General features: G+C 46.6%; 1 protein-coding gene across 1 annotated transcript in view; it reads right to left on the reverse strand.

Moving 5' to 3' along the window:
- Scarb2 (scavenger receptor class B member 2) overlaps window positions 1-13,971 on the reverse strand; it is a 56,453-nt gene that overhangs the window by 29,239 nt on the left and 13,243 nt on the right. The window contains exon 2 of the mRNA XM_050149900.1: window positions 4,889-5,046. Coding sequence (XP_050005857.1) covers window positions 4,889-5,046 — 158 coding nt within the window. The remainder of the gene's footprint in view (window positions 1-4,888; window positions 5,047-13,971) is intronic.

Genomic DNA, 13,971 nt, shown 5'->3' on the forward strand with positions numbered 1-13,971 from the left:
TTTCTTTTTCTTTTCTTTTCTTTTCTTTCCTTTTCTTTCTTTCTTTTTTTTTTTTTTTTTTTGAGATGGTCTCACTCTGTAATCCAGACTGGACTTGTGGCAAGTCTCCTGCCTCAGTCTCCCTAGTTCTGGGATTGCTGGCATGTGTTGAAACACCTGGCTCAGAGTATAAAATTCCAAGCTAATAGCAAGGCTATGGTTTGGTTATGTGTCCCCAGAGGCCTATTAAGGCTGGTTTCTCCACCGTGGCACTACCAGGAGAAGGTGGAGACTTTAGGCTGGAATGCAAGCAGGCAAGCGGGAGGCAGGCAGGTCATCCTAGCTGGCCTGCCTTTGAAGAGAAAGAGACCCAGCCCCTTCCTGTTTTGCAGCAGTCACCATAGGCCCAGAAGCAATGGGGCCAAGCAATCCTCTCAGAGACTGCCCAAGGTTTGAGTCAAAAGAAACCTTGTTTCTCTACAATGTTTGTTTTAAAGATGAAAGAATATGAATACCCAAAACAAAAATAAAAATAAAAGGCTTAGACACAGGTGACAGCAAACCTCTACAGACATCAAGGTCACACGGGGAGAGTCACTAAGACCCCAAGCAGGGAAGTGAAGGAAACAGCTGATATGCCCTAGGGAAATTTGCTCTGGCAATAGGATAAACACGGTATGTGCGTGCCTGCGTGTGTGCGTGCATGTGTGTGCGTGTGTGTGTGTGTGTGTGTGTGTGTGTGTGTGTGTGTGTGAAGGGGTTAAACTCTCCCACTTTCCCAACAGCTCTTAGGCCCCAGTTTTCTGAGAAGGGCAAACAGGTGTCTTTTGCAACAAAAGGCCACTTATCTAGAAGGCCCTGAGATTCCTGGTCCAGGGAGAAAACAGACCCAGAGGGCCTGTGTCAGCCTCACGGCGTCTCAAGGACAAACCCAGAAGTCCCCTTCCAAGTCACAGCCAAGCTTGTGCAGATGTGTCCAAAAACAACAAGACTCAATCAGAAATATACTAATGTAGCTGCTGCTTGTTTAACCAATCGTGTAGCTGTCCCCGAAACTCCCCTCAGTTGTGCTTAAACCTCTCGGGGTTGTCGCCACTTTGTACAGGTGAAGGACCCCACGTGCTTGCTGGTATAACAAACGCTCTTTGTTCATGAATACCATTTGAGTCTGGGGTCTTCCTTCAGCATTTCCTCAGACCCTACAAGGGGAAGGTGACCAGTAGGAGGCATCAGCAAGTCCAGCTCTACCGCATCTGCTCTCAGGATGCTGTTATGTTTTCATGAGTTTTTTGTTGCTGTTTGTTTTGATTTTTGTATTTTCTGTTTCTTTGAAACGGTCTTGCTACATAGCCCAGCTTGGCCTCCATCTCTTGACCCTCCTGCCTCTGTCTCCCAGGTGCTCTCAGGGGTCCTTCACCTCCTGTGCCTGACAGTGCAGTATAGGCATCTACAGTTAACCCTTTCCACACTGCCTCACAGCAGCTCCTTGCTGGCAGTGGTGAGCATCAGGACTTGCGCACGGCAGGCAAAGCACTGCCCTGCTGAGTTATCTCCTCAATATCTTTGGCTTTTTATCTTGAGACAGAATCTCACTGAGTTGTCTAGGCCGACCTTGTACTGATGTTCAAATCCTTTAAATAAAAAGGTACAGGGTTGGCTTATAAGACACATACATTTCCCTGCTTTTTTGTTTGCTGGCTGCCATACTGGGGATCAAACCCCATGGTTTTTTCATACACGTGGCAAGCACTCTAACACTGAACTATAACCCCAACTTCCTCCCATGTACTTCCAGTGCTTTCTAGATTGGAATTACCTAATACAATGCGAATGCTGTGTGGACAGCGGTCCTGTGCTCGTCTGTTTAGGCAACGACAAGAGAAATCTGTATGTGTTGAATGCAGAAGCAGCTACTGTGTGCCCAACCACACAGCACCTGCCAGCAGGAACCTAGCTTTCCCCCAAGCATTTCCAATGTGCAGTTAGTTAGCTATGTGGATAAGTGGATATGGATACAAATCTGGAACCCGTGGATACAGAGGGTGAACTGTGCACTACGAAGGGAGAAATGGGGAGCTTGGGGAAGAGTTGCCTGTGGAGGGAAGGAGGGGGGCAATGCAGAGGGAGACAAAGGGGAGGGGACAGAATATAAACCTAAGGATGTTTGGAAAAAGGAAATATTATTTTACATCTTACAATCACACATGCAAGCGTGTGTATGTTCATGTGTATATAAATGTGTATGTGTGTGTGTATAATGTGTGTGTATATGCATGTATGTATGAGATGAAGTTATGTCACCTGGGATGACAGTGCTTCCCCCTGAACTCACTGACTAATGAAAACCCATCGCTAGACACAGAAAACTTCAAGTTGTTGGTCAGGATGTCCAAGGGAACATAAATAACCTAGGTTACTGCCATGGCCTTCGGGTTCTGCCTCCCAGAGATTGAGATTAAGTCCCTATTGCTGAAGACACCACACACTTCAAACAGAAGTGGAGAAATCAGGCCGGAACCAACCTGGAAGCCTTCTCCCTGAGGACAGGTTCACAGATTATCGGGTTGAGATAAACAAGCAGCCATGGGAGGAAGGCAACGAGTAGTCCTACGTGGCAACTATGATGCCTACAGACCAAAAGAATGGCAAGAGATTGTGAAAGGTGGCACTTACATCCTGGGGTAACCAACAGCCCTCTTAAGCCATTCGGACGTAAGAGGAAGTTCAACAGGAAGTTCTAGCCTACAACCTGCGGCTGGTCAACCTAACACACTACCTGCGGCTGGCCAACCTGGCCCACTACCTTCGTCTGGAAAACCCAGCCCACGGCCTGCAGCTGGCAAGGCAATGACCCTAGAGGAGAACCTACGACTGCCACTTAATTAAACCAGCACAATACCTAACTGCATCCCAAACACTTACCTCTCTATCCACAGGTAAGTGTAGCTCTCGCCCCTCAAAGAGGCTCCCTTTTTCAGCAGAGACCATTACAGAAAATCACAATTGATCAAAAAAGCACAGGGCAACTGATACCGACAGCACCACCCCTACGACCAAAGGCTCAGAAACCGTAGGAGAGGAGGGGGTGGAAAGTCTGAGAGCCAGAGGACCAGGGTATCTGCTCCAAGCTTGTGTCTTCTCAATATGACAGGGGAGCTGCACTCCTGAAATCTCGCCAAGACCTACGAAATGACACCACCGGTTGACACACCAGCGTAGATGGGGAAAAGTCACAGGGTCCCAACGTAGGTGAGGACCTATGGGTGATTAACGGGCTTCTGGGAGAGAAGGAAGTCGGTGTCTTTCAGGGAAGAGCCCCTGAGAGGTGAACTCAGCTGGCTGTATTTATAAGTGTGTGTGTGTGTGTAACAGTAATAATTAAAGAGAACTTCTTCATTTGAGAAGAAGTGGGGCGCAGGAGGAGTTGATAAGATGATACGATTAAACCTCAGTTAATTAGAAATATTTTGATCACCATTTTACAGAGAAAAACCCAGACAGAAAGTTGCAGAATTGCGATCTGACACACGCCCTCATCTGAATTGAGGCACAGCATGCTGCCTGAGGCAGGTCTGAGGTTTTGGTCTTTAAATTCCCAGCACCTGGAATAATACTGACTCATAACAGATGACTCAACCAACAACCATTCATTCACGGGGCAACTGATTACAGCAGACCTGTGAATATGTCAATCAGCTTGCAGTCCTGGAAAAAGAACCAATTGTCTGCTTCCTCTATTAATGTTCCTCTCTCTCTCTCTCTCTCTCTCTCTCTCTCTCTCTCTCTCTCTCTCTCTCTCTCTTTCTCTCTCTCTCTTTTAAGCTTGGCCAAGGAAAACTTTACTGAAAAGGAAGGAGGAGCTTTGGTGACCACTGCAACAAGAAAGTACCCTGACCGTAAGACCCAAGTCCTCCCCTTCCATCCGCTCAACTTTGAAAGCATATGATCAAGGGCTGGGGAAATGGCTCGGCAGGTAAAGGTGCTTGCTGTTAAGACTTAGGGCTTCATTTGATCCTTGGGACCCACACAACGGAAGGAGAGGACTGACGCCTACAAATTGACCTCTGACCTCTACACATAAGCCATGAACTGAGCATGTGCACATAAAATAAATGTAATAAAAAAAATCGATACCATTCTTCAATCGTCTTAGCCTTTGAAACTGGCAGCCACTGTCACAAACCCAGCTGCCACCCATTAGTTCTTACACACAGTGAGTGCTGCTTAGAAGGAAATGGATGAACTGGGGGTAATGGAATTAAGTCTGAAATCCTACTACTTGGTAGACTGAAGCAGGAGGATTGCCACCAGTTCAAGTTCAAGGCCAGCCTAGGCTACCGAATGAGTTTCAAGATGGTAAAATTCTGTCTCTAAGAAAGGCTGGGAACACGGTTTAGTCAGCAGAATGCATGTAAGGAGTCCTGGGTTCATATTCAGCATGAAATAAAGGCTATGATCCCAGTTTAGGAGGCAGGAGGAGCAAGAAGTTTGAGGTCATCCTTTGAGACATACAGAATTCAAAGCCATCCTGAGCTACAAGAAATCTTGTCTCGTTAGAAAGAGGAAAAAAAAATGAATGAATGAGAAACAGAAAAAAAAAAATCTCAGATCAACAGTAAATTCTAGAAACCGACTTAAAACTAAGTATGTATGGAAGGAAATTGGAAGGAACCCTAAAAGGCCCGCTATGGAGAGCAGCCCTGGAGGATAGGACAGGAAGTGTTCCTGGGTAGAACATTTGGGATCCAGCCCTGCCCACAGAGCTCTGTGGAAGAATCTCCCCAGACACCAGCAATGCCATAGACAGAACAGAACCAAAGCTGCGGCCCCACCAGCCGGTGACCTAGCAAGGCCCAGCTGGCATAGCCTCTAGGACCCCGCACAATTTAACAGCGGAGGAAGAACTGACCTGTAGGTGTACGGCCCCACTTCTTCTAGTATGGGGATTTCTCCTCGGAGGATCTCCTCTGGATTGGTGACATTGAAGAAGTAGAACTGAGTGTACACAGGCAGAGGGGGTTTCTCCCAGGAGTCAAAGACCTCGGTACCATTTCTCAACACCATATTCTGGGAAGAAAAACAAAACAAAACACGTTTACAGAAAGATAAGTCTACTGCTTCTGAACATGGGGCAGAAAGAGGGGCGTTCATTCCCTGTCCTGTAACTGGGGTTTGGGGGCAGAATCCCGGGTTCTAGAAACCACAAGAAGCTCGTGGTAGCAACCTGTCCCAATGCATGGATTAAAGAGAAGAGTAACCGTGAAAGGCAGAGAAAGCGTTAGTGATGGATAGAGAACATGCAAATGAGTCCGATGACTCTGAGTTCATCTTTAGAAGTGTAGGGTTTAACTTGTTTTAAGTCAGGGTTTCACTTTGAAGTCTAGGCTGGTCCTCTTGTCTCAACCTCCTGGGTGATTACAGGCATGCACCATCATGCCTGGTGAACTGTTTAGGAGGACTAATTCTCCCGAAACAGAGGGAGAATTAGCGTGGTTCTGCCCATCTTTGTCCCAGGTCTGGCCCTGCCAGGTACTTCAACATGTTGATAAATTATTGTAGTATCAACTAGTACCTACCACATGATCCACTCTGAGATATAACCACACCAACATATAGAATGGTTCTCATCTTTGAGTAGATGAGCCTTGAGGGAGTTGAGCTAGGTAGGACAGACAGACACTCCTCAGGTATGACCACATCTATCTGGTGCAGACTCAGCAGGAGTCTGATCTGAAGAAAAGCCAGCACAAGAGGGCAGAGCAGCCAGGCTGTCCTCATGCTTTTAGTTATCTCATGGGCCCAAATCAGAAGTCCACACATGGTAGCAAAAGCAGATTCTAGGTGCCTGTCATGGTCTGGCCTCCTTGCCTGGTTATTTTAATTAATTCTTCGGCATCCACTTGCAATCTCTTGGGACAGGGCCATATCTCACACTACTAGGACCCACGGCCCTGTTAAGCCATAGGTCTTCAGTAAATATTTGCCCTAACAAAAAGATATTGCAGACAGGGCTCATGGATGGGAGCATTGTGGAGCTTTGGTATTTTGAAGATCGGATAGCACCGAGTTTTAGTTTTTCATTTCTTTTTTTGTTTTTGGTTTTTCGAGTCAGGGTTTCTCTGTGGCTTTGGAGCCTGTCCTGGAACTAGCTCTTGTAGACCAGGCTGGTCTCGAACTCACAGAGATCCACCTGCCTCTGCCTCCCAAGTGCTGGGATTAAAGGCATGCGCCACCACTGCCCGGCTAGCACCGAGTTTTAGAAGTCACTGAAAAGCACAATACACTCCCAGCTGGCCTAAGACGAAGAATCAGACAGACAGGTCAGCCTCAGCTTTGGTCCTTCCATTTGACACAGAACCACGTCTGCTCAGCAACTCCATCAGTAGCTTTTGCATGCGTCTTAGAGTCAATCCCTCACAAATCTATAAAGTAGAGATGGCTGTCTCTGGCTCAAACTCAAACTGAGGCTAGGGACTATTGTTGACAATCTTTTTGTCCCCACAATCCTTCCTTGACTTCCTACTTTTACCAAGGTAGCATGGGCTAATATCCCTCACATCCAAATTCATATTTCTAACTCCTAACCCCCTGTACCTCAGCTTATGAGCATCTTTGAAGAGAGGGTTTTGAGAGAGGTGACTGAGGTTAGATGAGGTTATTATATAAGTGGGGACCCAATATTACTGGTGTCTTTATAAGAACAAAACACTAGGAAAGGAAGTACCCCGAGTGCGTAGATGAAGCTGCTCCCAGAAGCCATAGGTTACTAAATGAAACCCCAGTGCCAGGGGTGGGCTACCTCCCTATGAGTTGTCGGTCAAGGAGGCCTTTGAGGCTCCCAGGGCAACACAAACAATTGCCACTGCCCTTGGTTGCCCACCAGGACGTAATGATAATGGATGCTTTGGTCACAGGATGAAGAAATCAAGATGGAACTGAGCTGGAAGCTTGCTCCCTGGTAGCTAGCTCTGATGGTGCCAGAAGCTGCAGAGAAGACTCAGGAGGAAGAATTACCCTCAGTGAGAGGTCTTCCTCAGCTGTGGCCCCTGAATGCTATGCTATTGACCGGAAATAGTGGAAAGTCTGTTGTGGGAGTAACCAACCACTTCTGATTGGCGGTGAGGCCTGCCCCACAGGCAGGAATTCATATCTGGCACAGGAAAATCTGTCAAAAGCCCATGCTGGCAGGTCACGGGTCCTATTGCCAAAGCTACTGTTGGTTTTTAGCTCATGGTCATGATATGCTAGTCCAACTGGCCCTCTAAATAATTATGTCCGTGCCCAGAAAATAACATTATCAGCTTAGTCAGAGAAACTTCTTGCAGTGCACAGAGGAACCTACAGAGATTACTACTGTCCACGTGATGAGAATCAGTGACCTTTGGTTGCTCAGGCATAAATAAGACATCCTCTAAGACACACAAAACATGAAAGAATCTTCAACCATCCTTTCTATCCAATACCTTGCTAAGTCAGTGAGCCGAGACCAGATTGATGGAACAGAAGAAACATTCAAAAACCAACTATGCGACACCCCCCCAAGGTCCAGTCGAAGACTGCTTGTTGAGACTTCTCCTTTGTTTCCACATCCTCCACCATTCCCCTCCCCAGGCAGGAACTTGGTCAGGTTTACTACCACGAAGAAGGCAGCAGGTATTTAAGAGCTTTGGGATTTATTCATTTTTCTCCCCGTGAGGTATTCGGAATTAAATTCAGCAAAGGATACTGGGTAAACATTCTACCACTAAGCTATACAGATCTCCAGCCTTTAAGAAAAAAAAAGTCTTAATTATTATTATTATCTTGTCCCACTAAGCTACCCAGGCTAGCCTTGAGTCAGCCCAGACTGGCTTTAGTTTCTCCAGTCCTGTCTATCAGAAAGTATGCATACAACACCTTAAAACTACCAGGAAGTTGAGCTACTTAAAACTGACTCAGTACTTCTGAGAATGGAAGCCTGAGAATGATAATTACTCCGTCTTCCAGAGAACTTCAAAGACCCCTGGGTATTTAAAAAGTCACTTGACTTTGAGAAGGATCACTTTTGCTTGTCCAAAACTTTCTAGAAAAAGGCTGGGCAGTAATTTTTCTTCTCCACAGACTGTCCGAGGAAAGCTGTACTGGAAGAAACCAGTACTTTCCACTGAACTCCATGACTAAGCACATAAGCATCACTTAAGGAGGTCAGCATAGGAAACACCTAATAACGGAAATCATTAGGAACCAAGAAGGAGGAGGGAAACTCAGCAACCAAAAGTGGAAATGCGGCTCTTCGGTATATAACCAACTGGGTTAGCTGGGGCTTCACAAAGTGGAGTTAGTACTCTGGTCTCCAAAAACCAGTAGGTGTGTTTGTTCTTTTGCACTTCCTATGACCCCTAGAACAACACACTTCCTGGAGAAACGTTGGTTCAACATAATACTAGAGAACTTTGAGGCTAGCTTCCATTGACTTTGCTTTAGACACGGAGAGAGAAGGTGGGTGTGATCCTTTGACCAGGCACAGAAAGACCTTGGGGAAAGCAGATAAAGAGAGAACCCCAGCTGCAACCCAGCCAGCCACTAGCGGTGACCCTAGCAAGCAGCCTGAACTGTTTCTTTCCCTACCATGTGTATCCTCTGCTTGTTTAGTGAAGAAGTTGAATCTACCAAATGGCTTGCTGTATCCTGAAGGTCAGAGGAACGTGTTCAAGTCCCAGGCTGCAAGAGAAACTCCCTGTGAGGGTTAACTAGGTTAACTGCCCATAGCCCAGTGTGGGTGGGGGCTGGAATGGCTGCTTCTGGGTAGGGGTCAGCTGACCTCGGCAATGCAACTCCAGGTTCACCCTCCTTTTCCAAGAATAGAGGAAGGGAGTCTGCTGAGATAGTTCGTGACTAGGAGGGCTTGTTGTGCAAGCGTGAGGACGGACTTCTAATCCCCACGTCCCACACGGGAGAAAACACGGGCGTGGCTGCACGTGCCGCTCACCGCAGCACTGACAGTCTGATCCCAGGAGCTAGCCGGGTGAAATGGTGAGCTTCAGGCTCAGGGAGAGACCCAGTCCCCCGTGTCCCCCCACCACCCCCACCACCCACCCACCCACCCCCCACACCCCAACCCCCACCCCCCCACCCCGCCCCCCACCCCCCCACCCCCGGTCCCGCGGAAACAAAGCAGAGAGTGAAAAGTAGGTCACCTGGTGGCCTCTTTGTCCTACTGAAACTTCGGCAGGTGCGCGCGCGCGCGCGCGCACACACACACACACATATACAGGCACACACGCACCACAGAAAAAATAAAAAGAAATTAATCTTATTTTTTTTAAAAAAAAACAAAAACAAAAACAGGAAGGGCTGCATCTGTGTGTGGTGGCCCACATCTGTAAGCCAACTGAGGGGGTGGGTGAGACAGAAAGATTTTCACAAGTTTGAGGCTGGCCTGGGCTACAGAGTGAAACCCTATCTCAAAGCGGAAAGCAGAACAAACACAGACAGTACAGGAATGCACCCCTTCTGCATGTCAGTTCAACACAGGCAGTACAGCACATCGGTCAAGAGGGGTAAATGAAAAGAGGTGGAGAAGCCGGAAACATGGCTCAGTGGTTAAGCGCACTTGTTGCTCTTCCAAAGGACCCAGGTTCAGGTCCCAGCACCCACATGGAAGCTCACAATTGTCTGCAATTCCAGATCCCGGAACTCTTCTGGCTTTTGTGGGCAGCAGCCCATATGCACACACAGTACACATATGTAGACAAACTATGCATAAACACAAACCTACAAAACAAATAAATCTGGGCTTGGGGATACAGCCCGATAGTAGCCTTTGCCTTGCCTTGCCTACGTGTGGAAGGCCTTAAGTTCAATTCCCAGCAAGGGATGAGGGTGAGTTGGAGTTGGGGGTGGAAACACAAATCCGGCTCCGGTCAGGACAGGCTACTTTAAAGCATTACTGTAAAGACTGCTGCAAAGGGCAAAAGCTAATAGTGATGCTTGCGGAACCTCAAGGGCTAGGCAGAGAGTTTGCTTTCCTAGGAGGAGTGGACAAGACTAGAGGACACGATGCTGGGGAAAGTGGGGTGCCTAGGAATGGGCCTCACCTGAGGGCGAGCTGTACAGCTCAGCACCAAGGTGTGCAGAGGATGAGAGGGAGGAAAGACCTGGGACCTCACCTATCTGTTAATGAAGTTCATCTACAAATTACAAACCCTGGAGCTCCGCAAGTGAGAGCCGAACAGATGGGTAAGCAGCTGGGTTTATCTTGCTTGGTTTTATGGTGCTCAGGCAACCCAAGGTGCAAAGAAAAGCGGGGGAATTTCCAGAAAGAAAGGGGGCAGAAATCCATCCAGAAAGGGTGAAGCCAGCCTACTTGGGCATCCATAAACACGCCTCTCTGACGTACAGGATAAAAATAAACGTTCGGAAGCTTTGTCTCCTTAAACAAGGCAAATGATAACACTCACAGTTAACTATCGAAACGGTCCTTGTCAGAGTGATCCTTACTTGGGCCACAGTTAGTAGCAGACTCTGGTACACCCTAGTATTCTCCCCATGGTCAGCCTGACCCCACGGTATTTCTCTGTCTTGGCTAGAACAGAGAAGAACCCATGCCATCCAAATACACTGTCCTGTCTCCTGTTCCTGCATTCAAATCTAACCCCCTTTTCCGTACTGTTCATGCATCTTTCCTCTGGTTCACATGGCTGTGTGTTTGTCAAGGAGCCCTCTGAAAATCTCAGAAGAGACCCCTGGCCTTGTGTGTGTGTCTGTGTATGTGTGTATCTGTGTGTGTGAGAAAGAGAGAGAGACACACACACACACACACAGAGAGACCAAGGGGGATGAGAGAACAGAGGGAAGTTGTAAAAGCAGCTGCCAGCATTTCTGAAATGGTTTCATCTTTATTTTTATCCTTTCCTGAGTTCAGCTCACAAGACAGTCACTACTGCCACCACTGCCAGCTGCGTACTACTGTGTCCCTGCCAGAGTCTGGGGCTGTGTCAGGGGACGCATTGCTCCTGAGACAGATAAGAATTTCCACTTTCCCAATTTGTGTCAGAGCCAAGCACCAAAGAAAAAAAGAAATGAAAAGAAACTACAGTATGTAGATAAGGAGACGGTTGCACAGATGTTCCCAAGTACAAAGTCAGTACATTAAATCAAGCCTGGACAAGCCTGGGCTGCAGTGTGGCAAAGTCCATGTTTGCTTACCCCTAGTCTGGTGGAATGAACAGATTTAGCGAATGCAACTGAGTTTCATACAAACAATTTCTTAAGTGTAATTATGTCCCAGATATTACATGAGCTACAAAGAAATTAATTTAATCTTTTAAGTGTTTTTTTTTAATTTTTAAAATTGTATTTATTGTGGTGTTTTGCCTACATGTATATCTGTTATATTATACATACATGCCTGGTACCCAAGAAGGTCAGACAAGGACATTTGATTCAGTGAGACTATAGTTACAGACGGCTGTGAGCCATCATGTGGATGCTAGGAATCAAACCCAGGTCCTCTAGAAGAGCAGGCAGAAAATGATTTAGTCTTAACAGAGGCATACAGAAGGACCTAGGGATAACATGTTGTGATATCTGCAATGTAAACTAGTCTGGGCATCTTGTTTTGTATCTAGCAATCCTACCCTAAAGGAAACCATAGCAACAACAGAGAAAACACAATACACTAGACTCTGAGTTTCCCAAGCAGTCACCCTGAGTTCTTAAGGAAAGAAAGTATGGCAGCTGTTGGGACGGGGAGGTCATGTTAGGTCCATTGGATGTGAGGACCTAAGAGGAGAAGAAGCTCAGAGCCCCATAGCTGCTCAGTCCCACTATGCTAAGGTATCCAGAGAGAGCAAGGGAACCTTGTGCCATAAGATGCAGCAGAAAGTTCATTGATCGAACCTCTCTAGTTTTGCATCAGATACATGAGACATTGGTGGTGCACTGCCAAGCGCCTGCTCTGCAAAATCAGTACTGACAAATGAATACATAACAACCTCAAGTCCAGAGAATGCCGGATCCAAGGAGCCAGGATCACTGCCACAGCTGCCCTGAGCCAGTCTAAACACAAAGCCATACATGGGGCCAGCTGCGCTCCATCACCATCACCGAGGGCTCTGCTGTGGTAGTGACAGCTCCAGATAAGACCTTCAATCGGCCGAGCTGTCATAGTCAGAATGCATTCAAAACCCGCACAAGGTCCTAAACCAGTTTCACAAATGAGGTTGGCTAGCGCTTGTTAATTTTAGCCAGGTTGCATGGGATCGGTTTTTCAAAGCACAATACTGTACATCACTAGAAGAAATACTGGGATGAATCCTTGTTATGTGGTGAATTAAGAACAAAAGCTAAACTAACAATGAGGGCCGGAGTACTTTCCTGTTCATCAGCCAAAAAGGTACAAAGGGAAGTCCTTCCTGTGCCCAACAGGAAGAAGCCGTGTTCTCCAGACGAAACTCAGTTTAAGGACACAAATGTCACACAGAATTGTAAGCAGGATTCACTCTTGCCTAAGATAAAATGATCAGTTCACAGAAGTGTGTCTGGTCATATCAGATTTGGAAGAGACATCTGGTGCAGCAGATTGAACAACAGCAACAACGACCAAACTACAAATGTGCAGCGTCCAACCTCAACCCCCAAATGAGGCTGCCATTTGCTGTCACCTGAAATCAGGAAAATTGTACTTGGTTCTCCCCCTGCCAGGACACCCTACTGCCATAGAAAATTTGGGCAATAAAAAGTTTTCATTTGCAAAGTCTTTATAATGCAATTTTTATTAAAAAAAAAAAAAAGTAAGAGGAAGTCATCAGTCACAGTAGTCCGCACCTGTGCTCTCATCAGTTGGGAGGCAGAGGCAGGAGGATCAGGAGTTCAAGATCAGCCTTGGCTACATAGCAAGGACCAAGAAGCTAGCTTAGTGGGTAAAGGTGCTTCGGTGATGGCTGAGCTCAATCCCGGAACCCATATACAAAGTTGGATGTCATCAGAACAGCAGTAGGAAGAAGAAGAGCAGCTCCTGAAGAATTCTCCTCTGAGCTACACAATAGCAACATGGCACACGTGTGCCTCATGGCACACGCATTCTCATGCACACATGTGCACACACATAGACAGATAAGAAAAATGAGTGACAGAAAAGAAAATATAACACCGTTATAATCCATGCTCCCACTATTAGCATTTCTTCTTTAAAATGTTAATAATGTCTTTGTTGTTTAAAACCTGTTTCTATTTTATGCATATGCATGTTTGTCTGCATGTATACATAAGCACCACGAGAGTGACTGGAGCCTGCAGAGCCAGAAGAATGCATCGGATCCCCTGGAACTTGAGTCACAGGTGGCTGTGAGACGCCATGTGGGTGCTGGGAACAGAACCCAGGTCCTGGAAGAGCAGCCATTACTCCTGACTGCTGAGACATCTCTCTAGTCCCTCCTTCTGATATTTTAAAATCTATACATATGTATGTGCATTTTGAAAAAAAAAACATGATAAACTATCCTCATTTAGTTTTAGACGCTGTATTTGTGTACTTATCTGTTATATAGACAGTAACCAATCAGCTCACCTAGTCATTCGCTTTGGGACATGTACTCATTTCTGTCCTGCAAAGAATGTTCTAGAATATCTTCGTCTAAGCTATTGATGAATTAGTTTTTTTAAATTTATTTATTTATTAAAGATTTCTGTCTCTTCCCTGCCACCACCTCCCATTTCCCTCCCCCTCCCCCAATCAAGTCCCCCTCCCTCGTCAGCCCAAAGAGCAATCAGGGTTCCCTGCCCTGTGGGAAGTCCAAGGACCACCCACCTCCATCCAGGTCTAGTAAGGTGAGCATCCAAACTGCCTAGGTTCCCACAAAGCCAGTACATGCAGTAGGATCAGAAACCCATTGCCATTGTTCTTGAGGTCTCAGTAGTCCTCATTGTCTGCTATGTTCAGCAAGACCGGTTTTATCCCAGGCTTTTTCAGACCCAGGCCAGTTGGCCTTGGTGAGTTCCCGATAGAACATC

This window comes from Alexandromys fortis, unplaced genomic scaffold (genome assembly GCF_014885135.2).
Source record: "Alexandromys fortis isolate MF-2015 unplaced genomic scaffold, M_Fortis_MF-2015_v1.1 scaffold_0, whole genome shotgun sequence".
Classification (NCBI taxonomy): Eukaryota; Metazoa; Chordata; class Mammalia; order Rodentia; family Cricetidae; genus Alexandromys; species Alexandromys fortis.